The sequence below is a fragment of the Mytilus edulis genome, chromosome 9 (genome assembly GCF_963676685.1).
Source record: "Mytilus edulis chromosome 9, xbMytEdul2.2, whole genome shotgun sequence".
Taxonomy (NCBI): Eukaryota; Metazoa; Mollusca; class Bivalvia; order Mytilida; family Mytilidae; genus Mytilus; species Mytilus edulis.
In genome coordinates, this window is record NC_092352.1 from 12,681,539 (window position 1) to 12,705,509 (window position 23,971).

Here is a 23,971-nt window from a genome sequence, read left to right on the forward strand (position 1 = left end):
AGAGGGGTCCCAATGCCAGAAACACCCCTACACTCCCCCCCCCCCCCCCCCCTCCTCCCTGGATCTGCTACTGGACAATTCACATACAAGTACAATGTGCAGTGTACCAAAAGGAGAGAATATACAAAAATACTATCTATAGTGAGCAGATAGCAGACAATATACATGAAAATACATTTTATATGTACATTCAGTAAGAACCTTTCTGGTTTTGTATTAGTATATATGTAACGGTATAATGTATGTTAAGATAGACATTTGCAGTTCATAATAAAACAACAACAAAATAAATGATGTACAGTATAATGTTTCTTCCAGACATGAATTACCAATACATGTTTGAGTGAAATAATCTTATAAATTATTTCACGGCATCACTAAGATAATTATAAGTTACCAGAAGAAAAGAAAAAACACAATTTCAAAGCATTGCATTGTGTTGTACTGAGGATATTTTTTTGCCTTTTCTAAAATATCAATGGATTTAATAGCAGAAATGATAAAAACATTGAATTTCCATTTATTCTAAAGGTTAACATCAGTTCTACCAACAATATAGAACTTTTAAAGGTCCTAAACATTTTAACATTTTAACTGTTATTTGTTATTTTAAAACTTTCATGTTTAAATTTCAGCATGAATTGTGAAGAAACACGTCTTCAATAACATGACCTTATTGCTACCTAGAATTACTAAAATAAACATACTAAAAAAGAAGACATTTGTTTTTATGAAAAACTTAAGCTGAATGTTTGTAATTTAATCCTTACAGCAAATCGTACAGTTCTGAATTATTGATAAAGGATATCATATTTATCTATAGGATTTATTTTACAGGTATTGATCTGCGACCTTAAGACAAGACAACTACCTAACCAAATCTATGGAACAAGAAACTTTTAGACTTGTTTTTAATATAGCCTAAAATGTAGCTATCATAAATATTGAAATCAAAGTTATTAAATCCCATGTTTCACAAAGTAGAGTTTACCACTTCATATTTTTATACTGACCCATATGACTTTTCATGGGATTTGGATAGACCTCAATTTTATAATCCCTATATTTCATGTTTAGTATCAAATAACAAACAATAGTAATTTATGCATGTCTTGTTTTTTTTTTTAAAGAAATAGATAGATTTCTGTGAGAATTCCATATTTCAATGTAATCAAATGAGACAAAAACTAAAAATCCAGAACATTTCCTTCAATCTCAATGAATAGTTATAAAATTAACCTTCAATGAAAATACTTGAAGTGCTGTCACACAAGTCAACATTCCACCAAGGGCAATTCCCCACAACATGAGACACTATTCCAACAGTCAATATTTGAAGGAAATAATACAGATTTAATGTACAATGTACATGTAATGTCTGACACCAGTCAACAGTTTATAGAAATTATACAATTTGAATCACAACACAAGTAAACAGTCAAAGGGCATTAAGCAATAAAAAGCACAAACACCACCAGTAAACAGTCATAGGACATTATACAATATTAAGTACAACACCACCAGTAACAGTCAAAGAACATTATACAATATGAAGCAAACCACCAGTAAACAGTCAAAGGACATTATACAATATGAAGCATACCACTAGTAAACAGTCAAAGGGCATTATACAATATGAAGCACAATACCACCAGTAAACAGTCAAAGAACATTATGCAATTTGAATCACAACACCACCAGTAATCAGTCAAAAGGCATTATACAATATGAAACACACAACACATGTAAACAGTCAAAGGACATTATACAATATGAATCACAACACCACCAGTAAACAGTCAAAGGGCATTATACAATATGAAGCACACAGCACATATAAACAGTCAAAGGACATTATACAATATGAAGCACAATACAAGTATACATCCTTGTTTTCAAAATTCCAATAGGAATACAAGTAAACAGTCAAAGAACATTATACAATATGAAGCACAATATCACTAGTAAACAGTCAAAGGATATTCTACAGTAGGAAGCACACCACCAGTAAACAGTCAAAGGGCATTATACAATATGAAGCACACGGCCACCAGTAAACAGTCAAAGGACGTTATACAATATGAATCACACAACACATGTAAACAGTCAAAAGACATTATACAATATGAAGCACACAGCCACCAGTACACAATCAGACATTATACAATATGAAGCACAATACAAGTAAGCAGTCAAAACCATACAATATAAAGCACCCCGCCAGGAAACAGTCAGAGGACATTATCCAGTATGATGCACAACACCATTAATAAACAATCAAAGAAAGGATATTATACAATATGAATCACAACACCATCAGTAAACAGTCAAAAGGAAATTATACAATATGAATCACAACACCACCAGTAAACAGTCAAAGGACATTATACAATATGAATCACAACACCACTAGTAAACAGTCAAAGGACATTATACAATATGAATCACAACACCACCAGTAAATCAAAGGACATTATACAATATGAATCACAACATAAACAGTAAACCGTCAAAGGACATTATACAATATGAATCACAACACCACCAGTAAAGTCAAAGGACATTATACAATATGAATCACAACACAACCAGTAAACAGTCAAAGGACATTTTACAATATGAATCACAACACCACCAGTAAAGTCAAAGGACATTATACAATATGAATCACAACACAACCAGTAAACAGTCAAAGGACATTATACAATATGAATCACAACACAACCAGTAAACAGTCAAAGGACATTTTACAATATGAATCACAACACCACCAGTAAAGTCAAAGGACATTATACAATATGAATCACAACACCACCAGTAAAGTCAAAGGACATTATACAATATGAATCACAACACAACCAGTAAACAGTCAAAGGACATTTTACAATATGAATCACAACACCACCAGTAAAGTCAAAGGACATTATACAACATAAAGCACACCACCATCAATAAACAAAATTATACAGTATGAAGCTCTATTTAACCATCAGACAAAAGTCAAAGGTTATTACACAATATGAAGCTCTATACCACCAGACAACAGTCGAAGGTTATTATAATACAATATAAAGCACTTTATCACTTAGCAATAAACAGTCTAAGTAATTATACAAAGTGACCCACATCATCAAAAAAACAAAAAATAAATACAGTTATGCTCATTATAAAACCAGGCAAACAACAGTCAAATAAAATTACACATTAGCACTTTCTAATGTATCAGGTGTAAAAAAAAATCAGCACAATCTGAACCATTGGCATTGCCAGATTTTTATTTTTCTGGCAAATTTCATGCTGTTTTGACAACAAAAAATATGCTTTCAAGTAAAAAATCCATAAACAGTATACCTTTAGACATTTCTATCAAATAGTATTAAATGCTTTGCCCAAGTTATATATATAGTATCATACATTTTAAGTCATTGAACTAAGTAAAAAGTAATGTAAAATCATAAAGATTAATAATATTGCTGAACATCTATAGCATGCTGAGAATTTAAATTAAATCAACCTTTTACAAAGAAAGAAATTGAAGGAAAATGTGGTTTATATTAAACCTTCCTTTGCATTGATTATACAAGCTGGATGGAGGGAAATTTATGTAGGAACAGTTAAACAGTCACTATACCTTCCTTTGCATTGATTATACAAGCTGGATGGAGGGAAATTTATGTTAAACAGTCACTATACCTTCCGTTGCATTGATTATACAAGCTGGATGGAGGGAAATTTATGTTAAACAGTCACTATACCTTCCTTTGCATTGATTATACAAGCTGGATGGAGGGAAATTTATATTAAACAGTCACTATACCTTCCTTTGCATTGATTATACAAGCTGGATGGAGGGAAATTTATATTAAACAGTCACTATACCTTCCTTTGCATTGATTATACAAGCTGGATGGAGGGAAATTTATATTAAACAGTCACTATACCTTCCTTTGCATTGATTATACAAGCTGGATGGAGGGAAATTTATATTAAACAGTCACTATACCTTCCTTTGCATTGATTATACAAGCTGGATGGAGGGAAATTTATATTAAATAGTCACTATACCTTCCTTTGCATTGATTATACAAGCTGGATGGAGGGAAATTTATATTAAACAGTCACTATACATTCCTTTGCATTGATTATACAAGCTGGATGGAGGGAAATTTATATTAAACAGTCACTATACCTTCCTTTGCATTGATTATACAAGCTGGATGGAGGGAAATTTATGTAGGAACAGTTAAACAGTCACTATACCTTCCTTTGCATTGATTATACAAGCTGGATGGAGGGAAATTTATGTTAAACAGTCACTATACCTTCCTTTGCATTGATTATACAAGCTGGATGGAGGGAAATTTATGTTAAACAGTCACTATACCTTCCTTTGCATTGATTATACAAGCTGGATGGAGGGAAATTTATATTAAACAGTCACTATACCTTCCTTTGCATTGATTATACAAGCTGGATGGAGGGAAATTTATGTAGTGATGTACTATTGCTTACTATTTTCATCAGTAAGGTCATTTTAATGGTTTATACATTTAATTTTATACACAGAATTCAATGGTAATCATATTTAATAAATTCTAAAATAAAACAATAAAACATTCAGAAGCTATTTCTGACTCATATACACTGCACTATCCTACTACACAATAGAAGCGTCCTTGTAATAACTACGTTTTTAGGAAATGAGTTTCCTGTATTCTCATTTTATTCTGCAGAAAATAGCAAATAAAAGCAGATATCGAATTTAATCATAGCGTCAGAAAGGTTATATAGACTGAATGTTCAAACCGTTCATTTAATGTTTAAGTAAAACTTAGAACTGTTTTTATCAAGTCTATTCACAACTATCCCAATAAAACTACCAGTATTCAAAATTAAATTGACAACCAATAAGAGAGCTTGGTAGCTCTAGGGGAAAAGATGACACTGTTAACTTTGATATCAGTAGTGTTGTCTTTATGCATGTGCTCTTCATAACAAATAAAACATATTCTTTATTTGGTATGGCTGAGTTGCATGTTTACAGTTTCTAGTTACCTACATGTATGAACAATTTTGCATAGTTTCATGTGACCTTTTTCATCTGTTTTCCCTTTTCTATAAGTATTTGTTTTCCTAACATAAAAGTACCTGTATTACTGTAGGATTAGTCAGAGTACAAAATGTACATGTACTTTGCCATAATATAGGTCAAACATTCATATCTTGACTGTCAAGACAAGTGCTGTTATCAAGTTTGAATGATTTCAATATAAAATGGAAGAGGTATTAGAACACAAAAAATATAAAATGTAAATAAGACCTAACTATCTTGACTTCCAAAACAAGTGTTTTTATTTAGACTAAAGACCAAATTTTAACATTTAATACCTTTATAATAAAATATGAAGGAACTATTTAAAATGAAGATTTAATTTGTAAAGAAGTAAATTGTATGGTTGTTATAGATCTGCTATGACCTTCCCACCATGAGAGAACACCAATTTTTTTCTTATTGACCTAACTTGTTGATTCAGCTACATATTTTGATATATGTCTGTTTTTGACATATAGAGATAGCATTGAAATTCATCCAACCTAAATCAACAATCAATCAAATTTATCATAAAAAGATATATAGCTCAATACACAGCACAAATCCTTTACAGTTGTGACTTGGTGGTAAATGGCCAGTTTATTTTATGGTATTGTAAATGTTCACTGACAGACAAACAATAAGAATATGTTGACATAACTCCTTGCTTGTTGATTTATAGAGGTTTTAATTGACCACTATATTGTACTGGTCATACATTACAGTATTTAATTAAAAAAAAAATTATGACAAAGGAGTAGGTCCGGTAAGACCCCTTTTTGGCCCCAAAATATAACAGTTTTACAAAATTGTTAAAATGCGAACTTTTAGTTATTTATTGGACAGTTGAATGCTTCTGCTACATAAATATGGGCTGCTTTTGACAATACAATGCACATATATCGGGTTGTAGCACCATTAAGTCATACTAAATTACTGAAATCTTCAAAATTCTATCATTTTAGTTAAATTTTAGACGTTTTCCTTTTTTTTAAACGAAAATGGCCGCATTCGTGTTCATCCTTAATATTGAAATGTAAGTTGTATTTTATGATAATACATAACATATATAAAGGTTGTGGATGAACACGGATGCGGCCACTTTCATTTTTGACAAAAACCATCTGAAAAGTGACGTTTTTTTGGCATATTTGAGAGATTTTTCATATTTGAGCTTGAATCGGATCGTTTTTAATGACTAAATCAGTTAAAATCTTTCACTTATACTAATTAAATCAAGTGAAATAGACACTTAAGTCTTTAAAAAGTGGTCAAAATCTTTCGTCAGATGAAACTGAAATTTGAGGCCAAAATGAGTCATTACCGGACCTTTCCAAAATGTATTCCCAACTTTTATCTTCAAACATTAATCATATTACTAATGTTATACTATAAGACAACTTTTTTGTAAGATTTTTTTTCTAGAATGTATTACAAATCAACAGGTTTTCTTTTACTTCTTTTTTTAAAAAAAAAACAACTTTTTCTGCCTCCATGTAAATTCATATTTCTTCTATGTAGAAATAAAAGCAGGTGTCTGTTTATAAATTCTCACCAAGTCATTGTGACTTTTTAACAACTTTTTTTCTTAAAGTTAAGTTCATGAGAAACTTCAAGTTATAAATTATTTCACATATATTTTAACTTTACCTGTATTTAATGTAAACATATATCGATAATTTTATGAGACTTTAAAATATCAATTATTCTCAAGTTCTGTCCATAAATCTTTAGAATTTGATAATGTATATATTTATTTTTGTGCTATAAATTATAGTTTTGGTTCAATACTTTGATGAATTTATTCCAATAATTACATCATTTGTGTGGTGCCAGCTATTACTCCATCAATAATTAACAAATAACGCATTAACATAGAAGCTCTTTCAACTTTCATTACGTAATTTAGTTTTTATGTGCACCATTGCAGAAGATCAATGCATGGATGATCGTTTTGACTGCAAGAAAGCCATTTTATAATGTATCAGAAAGAAATCAAATTATTACATTTGATTAATGCAAGAAAGAGACACGAACATTGAAGGATAATAGCTGGAATATCAGTCGGAGTTAAAATGTATCAGACATGTAACCCTTCTTTGATATATAAATAAAAGGAAAGGCACAATATACATCAATGAGAAGGCAACAAAACTGGTTTTCTAAACTATAACATAAAAAATTACATTTAGATGGTAACCAAACCAGTTCTAACCAATCAACAAGAGGAAATAACACGTCAAGTTTTTAATTTCTCTGTCTTGACAACTGTCAGAGATATGCCATCCATATAAACAACTGTTAATTGTTACAACTATCAGTAAGGAAACAGTACAGTAATTGTAAAATTGTTGCAGTCCAAAATTGTTCAGGTCTTAACTGACAATTCCACAACTGTTTCCAATTTCTATGTTTTACAGAAGAGGAAAAAAAATCATAGATAGATATAAATTAGAAGATGTGGTGCGAGTGCCAATGAGACAACTCTCCATCCGAGTCTCAATTTGTGAAGGAAAAACCATTATAGGTATAGAGCGTTGTAGAATGATTTAAATTCAAATAATAAATTTGTGAACTCCTGAGAAGGCCTTTATTGTATATAATTCACATCATGGCATTACATGGCATAATATTCATAAAATATAATTCGCACAGAATGCTAATTTCTATACTAGAAAGCTAGAAAAGAGAATTCTATGACCTCTATAACTTTTTTTTAAGTTGATGCCATGATGGTACTTTTGATCATAATGATACTGTAACAATTGATCATTTTGAGAATCAGAACTTTAATAAAACTGCTTACTTTGATATAAAACTCTTTATGGGTGAAATTAGAGCTAAAAACGTAAATGTCAACTGTAGATTTGATAGGAAACAGTAGCAAAGAATTTGTTATATAATAATTTATCAATGTTTGAGAAAAAACATTATTAATGCAAGACATCATACATTTTCTACATCAATGCAGGACTTTGTTCTGTTTTAACATCATACATTTTCTACATCAATGCCAGGACTTTGTTCTGTTTTAAAATTCAAACCTATAAATATTAAAGTTAAAACCAAGTAAACTTTAGAAAGGGGATTCAATGAAAGTCTTAAATTTTTGTAAGATATAAATTCAAAGTAACCCAACAAACTGTCAAACTGAATTACCAGTTGTTGAATTATGAGTTTGAAAGTTCCATTGGTATTTTTGGCCCCTCTTTTGAAATAAGCAATTATTAGTCCATATAGACAGGAGAGAAAGGAAATGTTTATAGGACAAAATACATGAAAAGTGACTCAATAAATAAATAAATAAACAGACTCAATGAAAACAAGACCAAGTAATCAGAGTTAATGTACAGATTTGATAAGACAACTGATCGAGTAAAGTTTGTAAGATCCATTGAACACAATACCTAAATACTAGTAAGCGTTATAAAGACTTGACAAGACTCAGGAAACCGATCCATTGAACACAATACCTAAATACTAGTAAGCGTTATAAAGACTTGACAAGACTCAGCAAACCGATCCATTGATTGAACACAATACCTAACTACTAGTAAGCGTTATAAAGACTTGACAAGACTCAGGAAACGGATCCATTGAACACAATACCTAACTACTAGAAAGCGTTATAAAGACTTGACAAGACTCAGGAAACTGATCCATTGAACACAATACCTAAATACTAGTAAGCGTTATAAAGACTTGACAAGACTCAGCAAACCGATCCATTGAACAAAATACCTAAATACTAGTAAGCATTATAAAGACTTGACAAGACTCAGCAAACCGATCCATTAAACACAATACCTAAATACTAGTAAGCGTTATAAAGACTTGACAAGACTCAGCAAACCGATCCATTGAACACAATACCTAACTACTATTAAGCGTTATAAAGACTTGACAAGACTCAGGAAACCGATCCATTGAACACAATACCTAAATACTAGAAAGCGTTATAAAGACTTGACAAGACTCAGGAAACCGATCCATTGAACACAATACCTAAATACTAGTAAGCGTTATAAAGACTTGACAAGACTCAGCAAACCGATCCATTGAACACAATACCTAAATACTAGTAAGCGTTATAAAGACTTGACAAGACTCAGCAAACCGATCCATTGAACACAATACCTAAATACTAGTAAGCGTTATAAAGACTTGACAAGACTCAGGAAACTGATCCATTGAACACAATACCTAAATACTAGTAAGCGTTATAAAGACTTGACAAGACTCAGCAAACCGATCCATTGAACAAAATACCTAAATACTAGTAAGCGTTATAAAGACTTGACAAGACTCAGCAAACCGATCCATTAAACACAATACCTAAATACTAGTAAGCGTTATAAAGACTTGACAAGACTCAGCAAACCAATCCATTGAACACAATACCTAACTACTATTAAGCGTTATAAAGACTTGACAAGACTCAGGAAACCGATCCATTGAACACAATACCTAAATACTAGAAAGCGTTATAAAGACTTGACAAGACTCAGGAAACCGATCCATTGAACACAATACCTAAATACTAGTAAGCGTTATAAAGACTTGACAAGACTCAGCAAACCGATCCATTGAACACAATACCTAAATACTAGTAAGCGTTATAAAGACTTGACAAGACTCAGCAAACCGATCCATTGAACACAATACCTAAATACTAGTAAGCGTTATAAAGACTTGACAAGACTCAGCAAACCGATCCATTGAACACAATACCTAAATACTAGTAAGCGTTATAAAGACTTGACAAGACTCAGCAAACCAATCCATTGAACACAATACCTAAATACTAGTAAGCGTTATAAAGACTTGACAAGACTCAGCAAACCGATCCATTGAACACAATACCTAAATACTAGTAAGCATTATAAAGACTTGACAAGAATCAGCAAACCAGATTGAGTAAACTTTATTTCACTCAATGAAACACATACAGTATTTTGATTGGTAATGATTTCCAAGTCAGAGTTCCATAATAGTTTAATGTCAGGTAAATGTCAGTGTTACAAGGACTTCATCAGACTTAACACCAGAGAGGGTTAAATTTGTGTAACAGACTCAATGATACCAAACACTGCAGAATCATGATTGAATGTTTATTATTCAAGATTTTTATTAATTCATAAACTTCAGATTGACACTACTAGCCTACTGAGTAGCACCAGACTGACAAACTGTTAGAACAAACACAATCAACAGACAGATAAAATGATTGTTTGTGTTGCCGAGGAGCAAGAGTCATGAGGGATTTTCTTGAAGAGTTTCTCTTATGTGGAATGAATAGATATTTTTTTACATTATTGCCTTCTCACCTAAACATGGAGATCTAAAAGCCATTATGTGGTCCTAGAAATTGCAAAACTTAACCTCTTCAATCCATTCAAAATGATGTTCATTGTATTGATAAAAGACAAATTAATATCATCTGGCCACTTCAATGCAGAAACAACATTTGGGTTGTCACTAGGATATCATTTACATATGTAAGTCGACTTATTTGACCTAGAAGAACAATTTTATACCTGGTTTTTGCTGAATTAAATACGAACCTTATCAACAATTTGTTTACCTACATCAACCTTTTTGGATAAGACATTGTATCAAAATATCGAAATATCTTTTTGGTTAAGACTGTGGTTCATATCTAAATATCAATGATTAGATAAAAATCAACCAAAAGGATAGTTTTTGCAATTCTTCATTCAATGAGAGATGAAGTCCTGCAGCAAATATGTCAGACAAAATACACAAAGTAAATACTGATGATGATTTTATTTTGTAGATTTAAAATTTTAGATTTTTTTTCTCAAATTCAAGAAGGATCTTATCATTCCATTTCATTTATTAGGTAATACAAAAAAAACACCTTTTTTATGGATGTACATATGACAAGAAGCTGTATTTTGTAGCTCTTTTAAGGCATATCCAATAGGCTTTGTGAATAAAAGGTACATGTAGCCATATTGTCAGGATTGAAGATCACTTCTATCAGATTTTCCTTTGGTATTCTTTCTTTTTTTTGGGCCCATTTAAGGAACTATAGTGCTATTTCAACTATGTATTTAATTATCCCTTTCCTATATTGGATTCTAAATATATGTATTAAGTATTTAAGTATTTCAACTTTCCATATTTTTTTACAAATAAAAAAACAGTGTTCTGTAAAATTTAATTATGCAATTGAAATTGTTTAAAGATTGTAATCACAAATTGCATGTTTTTGCAGGTATTTACAAAGAGATGTATTTTTATTTTTCATGTTAAACAGGAATAAGGTTACAAATTGCATTATAAAATTTGTTATTTTTTTTCGGCAAAACAAAACCGACTTTATGTGAGTACCTTGAACCACCCCTATAATGAAACACTGTTATGTAATTTATTAAGTACCTTTAGGTATATATTTTCATAATCCAAATGGTAAATTTAGTTGGGATAAAGAAATTAATACTTTAATCTGTGCTTGAGATTTTTCTATTTGAAGGTTTGTTACAAAGAGCTAGTGAATAAATCATGGTCTAGGTTGACTGATCTATACTGTAATAATACGGGTTATACAATCTTAGAGAAAGGGACTGATTTGTAGTAACAACAAACTTCTTCTTAAATACATTTATATAAATAAATAAAATGTACACGGTTGTTATAGTCCATGCCAACTTTTTACTTAACTAAAAAATAAATGTAAATTTTTTTTATTGAGCAATATATTTTTGAATATTCTTTTTCCAAAAGAATACTACACATAAGTATTTATGTTTGCGTGTATGTTATAATTTATTTTAAAAAAAATAACACTACATAAAATATTTGTTTACATAATCTATTAGAAATTTCATAAGAACAAAATCTCTTATAAGCTAGTAAAATAGTCCAAAATACACTCAACAATAAAATTTCCATGAAATAAAGAAGTTGGTTAAATATATATCAATCCAAAACGATATCTCATATATCTAAAATGGTTAGTTTCAATGATTTTAACACAAATATATACATGTAGGTTGAAAGGTTCAACTATTACCAACTGGTTCAAACATTAGATTTATGAAATTAAAGATATGTAAGGGTTAATTTGTTTTTCTACAGATATAAGTTTACACAATTCAACTTTTCCAGAATTTAGGAAAAGTAAATAAATATATATATGTTCAAATAGTTTTTTAGCAACTAAGTGTCAAAATTCCTATATTCCCTTACTCTGGTAACACAAATATATAAGTACATATGCTTTGCATGTTAATTATGAGTCTAACAATTTCTTTACCCCATACTCAAGGAGAGTTATCAACATTTTTATTTTTTTTCTTAAATTACAACTTTGTATTTTACTTTTTTTTATACGTTTTTCTAAATTTGGCTTATTATGAAACTTGTACAGAAAATATGGCAATATATTTTTTTAATTCTTGTTGTGCCCTACCTTGGAGTAACGGGTAGTAGGGTTGCCCTACTACGAGGTGTTGGAGTGACACTGGCTGAACGTTCTGTATATCCTATTCTGCCTTGCCCATAAGGCCTCGGGTTAGATCCAACTATTTCCAAATGTAACATGACAAAATTGTCCCTTATTACCTGTCAATCACTTTCATTGTTTCTCTCGTAGTCGAGAAAATTAATTCAAATATATCCTCAACCTCGTCAGAAGAGTTTTCAAACATGTAAATTTCACTATCATCACAAATTAGTTCTTCCAATACAATCCAATTTTACTTCAGCATTTATTCCTTCATGATTAAAATCCAATCAAAAATACATACAGTTCTCTGAGAAAGACACGATTTAAATTCCACTATCTAGAAATTTTGATAAAATATCAGTCTACTACTGACATTTATCCCCAAACAGATACATATTTGAAACTTTTAAAAATAAATTTAAGTTGTATTAGTAAAATGATTTGTAGAATATTGCCACTAATCTTTAGGTTATAGGTAACTATTGTTCTTCTTTCTACCTGATTAATTCAACAAATTCCTACTGAATGGAACCAAGGCTCCTTAAAGGTAAACACACAGGTAAACATAGATCTGTCAGGGCTGGCAGCACCTCTCTATGTTAAGCTATTTAACTGGAAAAAATCCTATCTGATTGTCACATGGCAATATATAGTCCCGTCCTCATATGGTCTAAACTCCCGTATTAAAGATACAGTGTTAATCAATTGAGAGCTGCTTCTCCTGTGCAATAACTTTGTATATTGACTTATAAACCAATAAAATGTGAAATAAAAGTAAAAGTGTCAGCTATAAACTATATCTCTTTGCATAAGAAAAGCTATGTATAGAAATGTTTGGTTAGTAGCCAGTCGCTTTGATGTTTAACTTCTTTTCATTTCACTGAAAATGTTGTAAAGAAACTTATCAATTTTTCTACATACATAAATTAGACAATAAATTCTACAAAAAGTTTGTTAACATAAGATTTTTAAAAATTCAATTGAAGTGTAAAAGGCATATCATTAAGTTTTTCTTTTTTTTCTAATAAGTTACCTTTTCATTAATCTTTTGTAAATGTATTTGTTTGACTGATAAAAGCTAAAGGATTGCCTATTGAAAAAAAGTTTTAATATTTTTCATCAATTTTCCACTTCAGATAAAACTAAGCTTTGAATTTCAGAAGCACTCAACATGCTCAACATGTACATGTATATATTTATGAAAGATTTTCAAATTTAAGAAGTATGTCCAACTATTTCTTTGAAAACATTTCAATTTGTGTAGAAAATAACCATAAAACAAAAAAATAAAAACAGGGAATATGCCAAAGAGACAACAACCCAATCAAAGGGCAGAAAACAACCGAAGGTCACCATTTTTAATGTGTATAGTAATGAACTACGGTATAGTGATTTCAAATTCAAGACAACTTATACTATTATACCTATAAACAGGGTCATATATGGTGATGACATGTATGATGAGTTTCCTTAGTGTGACAAGAATATCTGAAGCTTACTTAACATGCTAAAGCCTTAAATACAAATTTTTCATTCTTAAGTTTACCCAGACCAGAAATAGAAAACATGTAATAGGGGGAGTAGCATTCTGCAAATTCTAATGAAATAGATGAAATTGGTTTTCAACACAATTTTAACAGATTATGTCTAATTTCATAATTTCAAACAAAAGTTCTAATGTACACTTGTAAAACCAAGTTACTGAGAAGAAAATCATTTTTCTTATGACTGATTTAATATACCATAGTATTCCAATGATGCCATAAAACTTTATCCAATAGGAAATTATTGTTCAATCCCTACTCATATTAGCAACAAGCAAAATAAACCACAATATCATAAAATATGGATGCTAAAATTAATGCCAATCCCAAAGGCTTTAAATATCTTAGATGATCCATGTAAATAAGCCACTTATATATGGTAATAAAATTAAAATTGAGAATGGAAATGGGGAATGCGTCAAAGAGACAAAAACCCGACCATAGAATTGTCTGTCTGTATCATATGTAACTTTAATGGTAATGTCTGTATCATACACGTATGTAACTTTAATGGTAATGTCTGTATCATATGTAACTTTAATGCTGATGTCTGTATCATATGTAACTTAAATGGTAATGTCTGTATCATATGTAACTTTAATGGTAATGTCTGTATCATATGTAACTTTAATGGTAATGTCTGTATCATATGTAACTTTAATGGTAATGTCTGTATCATATGTAACTTTAATGCTGATGTCTGTATCATATGTAACTTAAATGGTAATGTCTGTATCATATGTAACTTTAATGGTAATGTCTGTATCATATGTAACTTTAATGGTAATGTCTGTATCATATGTAACTTTAATCGTAATGTCTGTATCACATGTAACTTTAATGGTAATGTCTGTATCATATGTAACTTTAATGCTAATGTGTGTATCATATGTAACTTTTATGCTAATGTCTGTATCATATGTAACTTTAATGCTGATGTCTGTATCATATGTAACTTTAATGCTAATGTCTGTATCATATGTAACTTTAATACTGATGTCTGTATCATATTTAACTTTAATGATAATGTGTGTATCATGTGTAACTTTAATACAAATGTCTGTATCATATGTAACTTTAATGCTAATGTCTGTATCATATGTAACTTTAATACAAATGTCTGTTACATATGTAACTTTAATGGTAATGTCTGTATCATATGTAACTTTAATGGTAATGTCTGTATCACATGTAACTTTAATGGTAATGTCTGTATCATATGTAACTTTAATGGTAATGTCTGTATCATAGTTAACTTTAATGCTAATTTCTGTATCATATGTAAGTTTAATCTATTCAAAGGACTGGGAAAATGTCTTAAAACCAGTGGAGGATCTAGAAATTTTCATAAGTGGAGGCCCACTGGCTGCCTAAGAGGGAGCCCGTTTCTGTCACGATAATCAACCAAATTTTTTTCTCAAAAGAGGGGAGCCCGATCCTCCTGCCCCCCCCCCCCCCCACCCCCTTAATCCGCCTCTGAAAACCTTAAATACATGTAGTATACAATGTAAAATTTCAGTTACAGGATATATATATGCATGTATATATAAATATATATAGACATGAACCTGAAGATAAAACTCCCTATCAAATAGTTCATGATCACCAGTCATCATGGATTTTCAAAATTAAACATACAATTTGGAAGAATCAATCTATTTCAATAAAAAATTCTAGAATATATCTAAAATGCAAGTTTTAATCATATGACTAAACCTTTCATCAAGGAAGATGAAACAATACAGAAAAGTGGTGGACAAATTTAATTCTGATTCATTGTTCAGAAAGACAGATCTCTAGAAGATCTCATATGATACGACTTCTAAAACCTCCAGTTTGAAAGAGAGACTATCTTGGAAATCTCATATCCCTATAAAAAATCTAATGTTAGCGAAAAAAACATCAGAACTTAAGTTAAATGCATGCATTACCTAACAAGATTCTTTTTATAGGAACAAAATTAACGTAGGCTATCATACATAGTCATCTGGTGCAAATTAATTAAAATAAATAAACAAAACAGGTTTATTTAAGGCAGTTTGAAGATTACTTGATAACACCCGGGCCCTTGGTAAGTCTGACAATACTGTTTTTGTGTCAGTATTGATATAAACAGTTATGATAATGATTTTTAAATTGATAGTATATTGACAGGGAAATATCTCACATGCACATCTACATAAAGCTTCATTGTGTATGTTGTTATGACAATGTGGTGATATTTGTGTATCCTTAAATTGATTTTCTTACCAATTTACCCACATTTTTTAATCAGTATGTTCTATATACTATTCAGATATTAGAATTAAATTCTAAACACATATAATCAAGAGGAAAAGTACATATTAAAAGTTCAATTAAGCTAAATAAGTTAGAACTCTATTCAAAACCAAATCTTATACCTTTTTATGTTCCATGTTCAATATCTTACATTTTTCTTATAACTGAAAGTAATTATAAGTTTCAGTAGTCATTGACCATAACTGACCATATGATTATAAAGACTTAAATGTTTTATACATTTCTTAAAAAAGTTGTTCTATAGTACATTGTACATGTATACCAAAGAACAGAAGAAATATTACCACAAGTACTTTTTACATGTTTTATGACAATTTTTTAGTAAATTTGAGTTGATTTCATTTATTATTGAACGTGACCAATTCAGATTTAAACAAATAGTATAAACACTTGTCAATAATCTATATGTTTATTTTGTTTATTGTGCTGCTGGATGTCTGTCCCAAACATTTTTTTCTTAAAAGGTGACAGTCAGACTTCAAAAAAATTAAAAAGATGTGTGTGGAAGACACTTGAAGATAACTAAACTTAAGAAGTGACTACAATGACACTCAGTTACAATTGCAAGTATATTTGGTAAAATATATATTGATACTCATACAAATATCAAGTGATATATAAAATGTAAGATACATGTGCAAATAAAAAAAACAAACAGTAAAACATTTGTCATTTACAAGGAAGATATTTGCTGTGTACTGAACCTTACAAAACATTTGAAAGTGACATTTAAGGAGTGAAAATGTTAGTAAAATGTTGGCAAACTGTCATATTGCTTGAATACTTTGACTGAAGAAGGAAAATCTTTTTTAACTTTATTGTACTCATATACATACTAAAAAATAAACACCTTGCAGTTTTCATTTTCATTGATTATCAAACTTATAATATAAGAAGTGACTTTAAATTTCTGTTTGCCTAATTTTAAAAAATTTGCCTTGGTTTATATATCTGCACACTGTAATTTGTATAGGAAATACTTGATATTCGCTGACTATAAACCTGTAACGGCATGTAAATACCCTTTTTAAAGAACAGCTATAACAAGGAATATAATCCTTGTTTAAATTTGTTAGCACAATAATGTAAACCAGAGGGTCCTAGATGTCATAACATGTTTTAATTAGCTTTATTTACCAAATCATCATTTACAAATAACTAGTCTGAATAACTTGTTATGAATTGGTGTGATCATACCCATGATAAAATGCATTTTATTATTGAGATTTCTTTAAATGGTCGCAACCTTTAACCTCCAAATTAAAGATCAGATATCACCTACAGCATTATTATGCGTGTATTGCTTATTGTCCTTGTGAAACCTAGATATCTCCACGAACAATACTCAAGTCACTAATGTTCTTAATTAACCCTTTGATGTAGAAAAAAAATATAATAGATCAGTCTCGGTCAATTAATTTCTAAACAAACCAACAAGATTTTAAAACAAATGAATATATACTGACATATGAGAATATGTTTTATACAATACCTATTTACCTATCCTTACCAACAATGTTTTATAAAAAAAATCATGGTATCTTACCATTCAAGCATTTAGTAGAACAAGTAGTCAAAAGGTAAATGAAACAAGGGAGATAACTCTAACACAATTTGTATCTTAGTATTACTTTCTGGGCTTCATAATTTAAAAATTTCAAATATATATTAGAGAAAAAATAATTTGAAAGTCTGTTAACATTTTAAAATCAAACATGTCATTGGAAACACTTTTAATCCACTGTACACGAGCTCCTAAGATCATTAAGATGTAATGGCCCGAGAACACAGTTATTTCATAGTGCATTTCTTTTAGACAATAAATTCAAATTAAAAAAATCGCACCTGTTCTTTCTCAAAAAGATTTTTACAGTGTTGTGTACTACCAGTGAGACAAATAATATCAAAATTATAGAAACTTCTACCAGCTCTAACTCAAAATATTGACAATTCTGTGTTAAGGGGGTGTAAAAGTCAGTTTGACAGCTTCAGACGTGATAAAATTTGACCTTTTTGAACTGGACCAAATCACTACTTAACATTAAGATTCAGCACCCAAATTTTTTTAACATGTAAATACATCCCCCTACTTTATATTTCATGCATTTGATATCAAGAAATAAATTGGGAAAGTGTATCAAATAAAACATGCAAGTTATACACTGTTTACACTAGGGACTATATTCGAAGACAACGAAAAACCAAAGGACGATAACTGTGTCCTTGGACCTAATTTAATGTAAATTGACAACAGCTTTCAGTAACCTCTTAACAAAAGGAAAGATTTTATACATGTAAGTAACTGAGATTGTGATTTTGAATATTATAAAATAAAAAAATAAATATATATCTAAATTAATTGAGGATATAAATGTTGTGCTACATGTATTTGTATTTCATGCTTGTTATAAAATTAATATGTTCATGAAACCCAATAATGTTTTCAGAAAACAAAGTTACAATAATATTAGAACTGGAAACTTTAATTGTGTTCAATTTTTGTTCCATCTTTTTGAATTTGAACAGATAAATCTTTTCCTACAACTTAGAAATCTGCTAATTACATAGTTGTGTGCAACTTTCAACTTTGCAATAATAAATTTCAAGTAAAAGATAAATACATGTCTCCATTGTCTTTATGGGAAACTGAACTTGTTTCTAAATCAATTAATAATACAATGTAGGTATTTTTTTCAAAGCAGAAGACGAATCTATTTCAAGCATTTTGGTGATCTACATTTGTAGGTTATTAAATTAACAGATTTGCCATACCATAAAAGCAATTGCTTACAAATTGGGTTGAAATTGTTATTAAGGGGAAACAACTCCTGTTGGGTGTTGACAGACAATTTCATTCATTTGACTAAATTTGTAGATCTTCTTTGCTGATCATTTTAGTTTTTCTGTTCATACTTTAAGCTGTCTATTAACTATGATTTCAAAAATACATTTTTCAAACACAGTTCCTCTATCTGATAAAGTTTAAAACAAAATGCAAAAAAGTGGAAATTTTCATTATATTTAGGAGTCCACTGATTGCACATTCATATACTGACATTCTGACATTAGTCTTTTCAATATCAAAGTTTCAAATGATTTAATAATAATTATATGAATTTGAGTTATTTCTCTAAATTGTCATGATGTTTAAGGTGTACTGGTTGCTTTTCTTGTTTGACAAACCAAATTAAAACATATGGTACAAATAAGACTGATAAGAGATTCATACAAAATTGTAATGATGGCAAGGCTTTAGGAAATAAAATTGTTCAGAAAACAACTGTTTTTAAAGGTTCGCAGTCAGTTTAGCAAGCAGTCTGTACCAAAAACTTTTTCAACTACATGTACTAGTCAGAAAACCAATATTCTGAAATTTTTTTTATTAATCCAAACAAAGTTTTGCAAAAACTTACTAGTCTGAATGAAATTTTACTAGTCTGGGGCATCGGACTAGTGGCTAACCGTGCAGACTGGCAAGTTACATTTGGTTGATCTAAGAAGGGATTTGTGCACATGGATTTGACAACAAATCATATAATCAGAAATGGCTAATCTAACAGAACACATAACATGAACAATAAAAAAATATAAGGGATGAATTTATGCTTAAAATTATACATTTTACAATGCTTCAACAAGCATATAAAATTTTGGTATTTAGCTGAATTTGTCTCCAAATGACATTAGATCCACTAAGAATCACCTTTTGACATCAAGCAACAATAATAATCCTTTTTTCATTATGATGTCAAATTTCTTAGATTGTGATTTTACGGGAAGTCCCGGAAGTTGGCCAGAACATGAGTATTTTTAAGTAATTGCAGACAAACTTGCATATAAGAGTAGCTGTATTTGTTTGTCATGTTGAAAATACCAATTTTGGCTTTTATCCAACAGGCTGTGTACATGTAACTACGCCTATTAAAGGTGCCCATGCCTTCAAGTTCTAAACCCCCCCCCCCCCCCCTTTATTTTAATTTGCTACTGAAAATTATATATAATATGTTGATTTCTTTCCGGATGACAAAATTGATAATACATGATCCAACTTCATTTAAATACAGGCATGGTACTTACACAGACACTTCCAAGGGAACTTGTTTCCTAACATATCGCCCTGTCATGATCATGACTGCCTCAGTTACATTTTAGTTTACAGATGAATACATCTAGTTCATAGAATACATTTCTGATAACAAATTCGAATGAAATGGTGATGTTTATCCCATCTAATCATATGACAAGTGTTGTCTTTACAGGTGGAGTAGTCTGTTAGCTGGTTGGTATGCCCTAGTTCACGTTCACCAGTTCAACAGTCAATGACAAGACGTTCCAATGGCTTCTTTTACAGTTTCTATGCTATTTTATAATGTTATTTGTGCATGCCGTTACTGGGAAGTTGTTTTTTGCTAGTAAGCAGAAAATGGTTTCATAAATTAAAGAATTTGGTAAAACTTCAGTCTGTCCTTGCACTTTTTCCCCGTATCGAATAAAAACAAATAAAATGGCCGATAAATTACCCATAATTCTTTTCAGCGTTAATGGTCTATCTATTTACCAACTTCACTCCATTTAAAGACATTCTTGGCCATTCTCAATATATTCTGCTTGTGACGAATCATAATTAAAGTGTTTATTAATATTTGGTAAATAAATACTTTTATTTACCAAGTTGACTGGAAATTGTTTGAGATAGTTGTGAACATATATTTGTTCCGCATAATACTTGTTCCCCTGGAACAAATGATGGAAAACAAAAGTTCTTTGGAACAAAAATTACCGTGATAATATTAATTCCACCTAAATAAGATATATTCCTGGAACTTAAACATCATATGGTTTCATAATATTTGTTCCTTTAAAGAAAGAATGTCATTTGATTTTTTTACACCTGATTACATCTTAATTAATGTTCACCTCACATGACATTTACCATGCAGTGTACATGTAGTACATACAAAGAATGGAGTCTGAGGAATACATTTTTTTTTTTACATATTTAAACGATGTCTTTTATTCTAGACAAGGTATGACAATGCCTGTACTTTATTATTGGAAATTTACTTCCATACATTTGTAGCTAGAAATAATTTTGGATATTGTAGTATATATTCCTAGAACTTTGATCGTATAATAAATATTTCTAGAACTTTAATTATCTAGTAACCATGATAACTATTCCTGGAACATTTATAATATAGCCAATATTCCAATATGACTGGAACTTTTTTAATGTAACAAATATTCCTTGAACTTTTATAATATAGCAAATATTCCTGGAACTTTTATAATATACCAAATATTCCTGGAACTTTTATTATATAAAACATTGTCCATACTGAATGAATGAATGAATACTTTATTTGCAAGAAGCATATACATGCTATGGCAAACGAAAATATATACAATATATGACAAACAAAAGACAGCAGAGAACAGTAGTTACAGAGTATACAATAATATTATGACAATATATGCGATCTAATTTTCCAAGCTGCATTTAAATAGTTACATAGTTTTACTAATCATTCTAATATTCCAACGAACTTTTAGCATATGACAAACATGACCGTGAAAAGTTCCATTGGGAACTTTCCTTATGTAATATTTTATCCTTTGAGAAGGAAATTTTCTTATAGCATTGGATAAAATATTATATAAGGAAAGTAAAGTGAACATATATTTGATCCGGATAATACTTGTTCCCCCTGGAACAAAACTATGGATAACAAACGTTTTTGGGAACAAACATTACATAAAATTAATTCCACCTTCATAAGATATTTTCCTGGAACTAAAACATATGGTTTCATAATATTTCTTCCTTTAAAAAAGAGTGTCATTTGATTTTTTTTTACATCTGATTAGATCTTAATTAATGTTCACCTCACATGACATTTACCTATTCATGTAGTACATTCAAAGAATGGAGTCTGAGGAATACAATTTATTTTTACATATTTAAACGATGGCTCTTATTCTAGACAAGGTACGAATATATATATTATATATATTTTTAATATTTTATAACTGCACGCTCCACTGTGACTAAACTAAATGGTCCATTAGTCTGTACCAATTAAGAAAGTTTAGCTTATACATTAGTCAAGCATGAAGTTGGCCACAAATTTCAGCTGAAAATGCATGTACTTTATTATTGGAAATTTACTTCCATACATTTGTAGCTAGAAATAATTTTGGATATATATTGTAACTATTCCTAGAACTTTGATCATATAATAAATATTTCTATAACTTTAATTATCTAATAACCATGATAACTATTCCTGGAACATTTATAATATAGCCAATATTCCAATAGTGATTGATTTCAGTCTCTTATTAGCTTATTTAAGAAACCCAGCATAATCATTTAGATTCGGAAGAGGCATGTGACAAAATTTGACTGAAGAGATTGATGACTTCAGCCTGAGACTACTGTTATAGTAGTCTGAGATTCAGCACATCATTTTATAATAATGGGTAATTTAAATTAAATGTTTAATGGGATGAAAAAAATGCAATAAGAGTAAAAATAATTATACTTTTTGCAACAGCAAGTTTGAATAAATGGGATCAGGCAAGGGGAAACGATGTTTCCTTTTTTGTTTGCAGTATCTTTGAATGATCTGGGTTTTTTTTTCATATAATAAAAAAGATATAAGGAATTTTTTTCAGTTACAGAACGGAAACAGGGCTTGTGTGTGGTCTTTTCCCTATTATTGTTTATCTATGACATATCGGTTACACAGTTGTGATAGTCTGCAAAATTTTGACTTTGATATTTACTTACTATTGTGAAATTTAATGCATTAAAACACATCATTCTTACACAGGTTTAAGGATGATTGCTGTTTAAGATCCAGCGGCAAATATTTCATTGATATATTGGACGAATTTTAGAATAGCACGGTAAAACATTTTACCCAACAAATGAACATGTGCATCACTTGGTAAATGTTGTCACAAACATGTGCATCATTTGTTTTTTGTTGTCTATTTCTAGGTATAAAAATTTTGTCGTCTCAAACATGTGCATTATTTGGCATTTGGTTTCGTTAGGTTTTTGTCGTTTCAAACATGGAATCGATGGGGTAAATTCGTTACATAGTCATTTACTGACCGGGCACGGAATAGTATCAAACCTACTGACCAGGGTAAATTCCGTACCCGGTCAGTAAATGACTATGTAACTAATATTACTCTGCAAAAGTTCAGTTACGGACCACTCAAAAGATTATTGCAAGTGACAAAAGATGAGAGTGTGACATATAATCTTTCCACGAGATTGAGAATTTGAAGCCCTTCTCATTCCGAATGCACGTAAATTTATTAACAATGGTGAGTCCAGGGGTGACCATATTTCCACACCCCATTAAACCATTGGTATCATTTTTATTGAGGATAACACATACATTAAGTAAAAAAAATTTCGAAGATATTACGGCTGTCAAATTCAAGTTCACCGATTTGACTCAAATTCTCGTATTTGATTTATATATAACATACTAAAACGTATTTCCAATTATAAAAAGATTACAATTAACAATTTACAAGTCA

General features: G+C 30.1%; 1 protein-coding gene across 4 annotated transcripts in view; it reads right to left on the minus strand.

Moving 5' to 3' along the window:
• The window catches only part of LOC139487641 (protein FAM149B1-like), an 85,823-nt gene extending 64,878 nt beyond the window's left edge, over positions 1-20,945 (minus strand). Inside the window, exon 1 of one of the 4 annotated variants that reach the window (XM_071272586.1) lies at positions 20,489-20,945. In XM_071272586.1, the coding sequence (XP_071128687.1) occupies positions 20,489-20,541 (53 nt within the window). In that variant the 5' untranslated portion in view covers positions 20,542-20,945. Of the gene's footprint in view, positions 1-12,530; positions 13,502-20,488 lie in introns of those variants that run through there. The other 3 variants (XM_071272587.1, XM_071272582.1, XM_071272583.1) reach the window with 3 other exon arrangements.
• Positions 20,946-23,971: the final 3,026 nt, after the last annotated feature.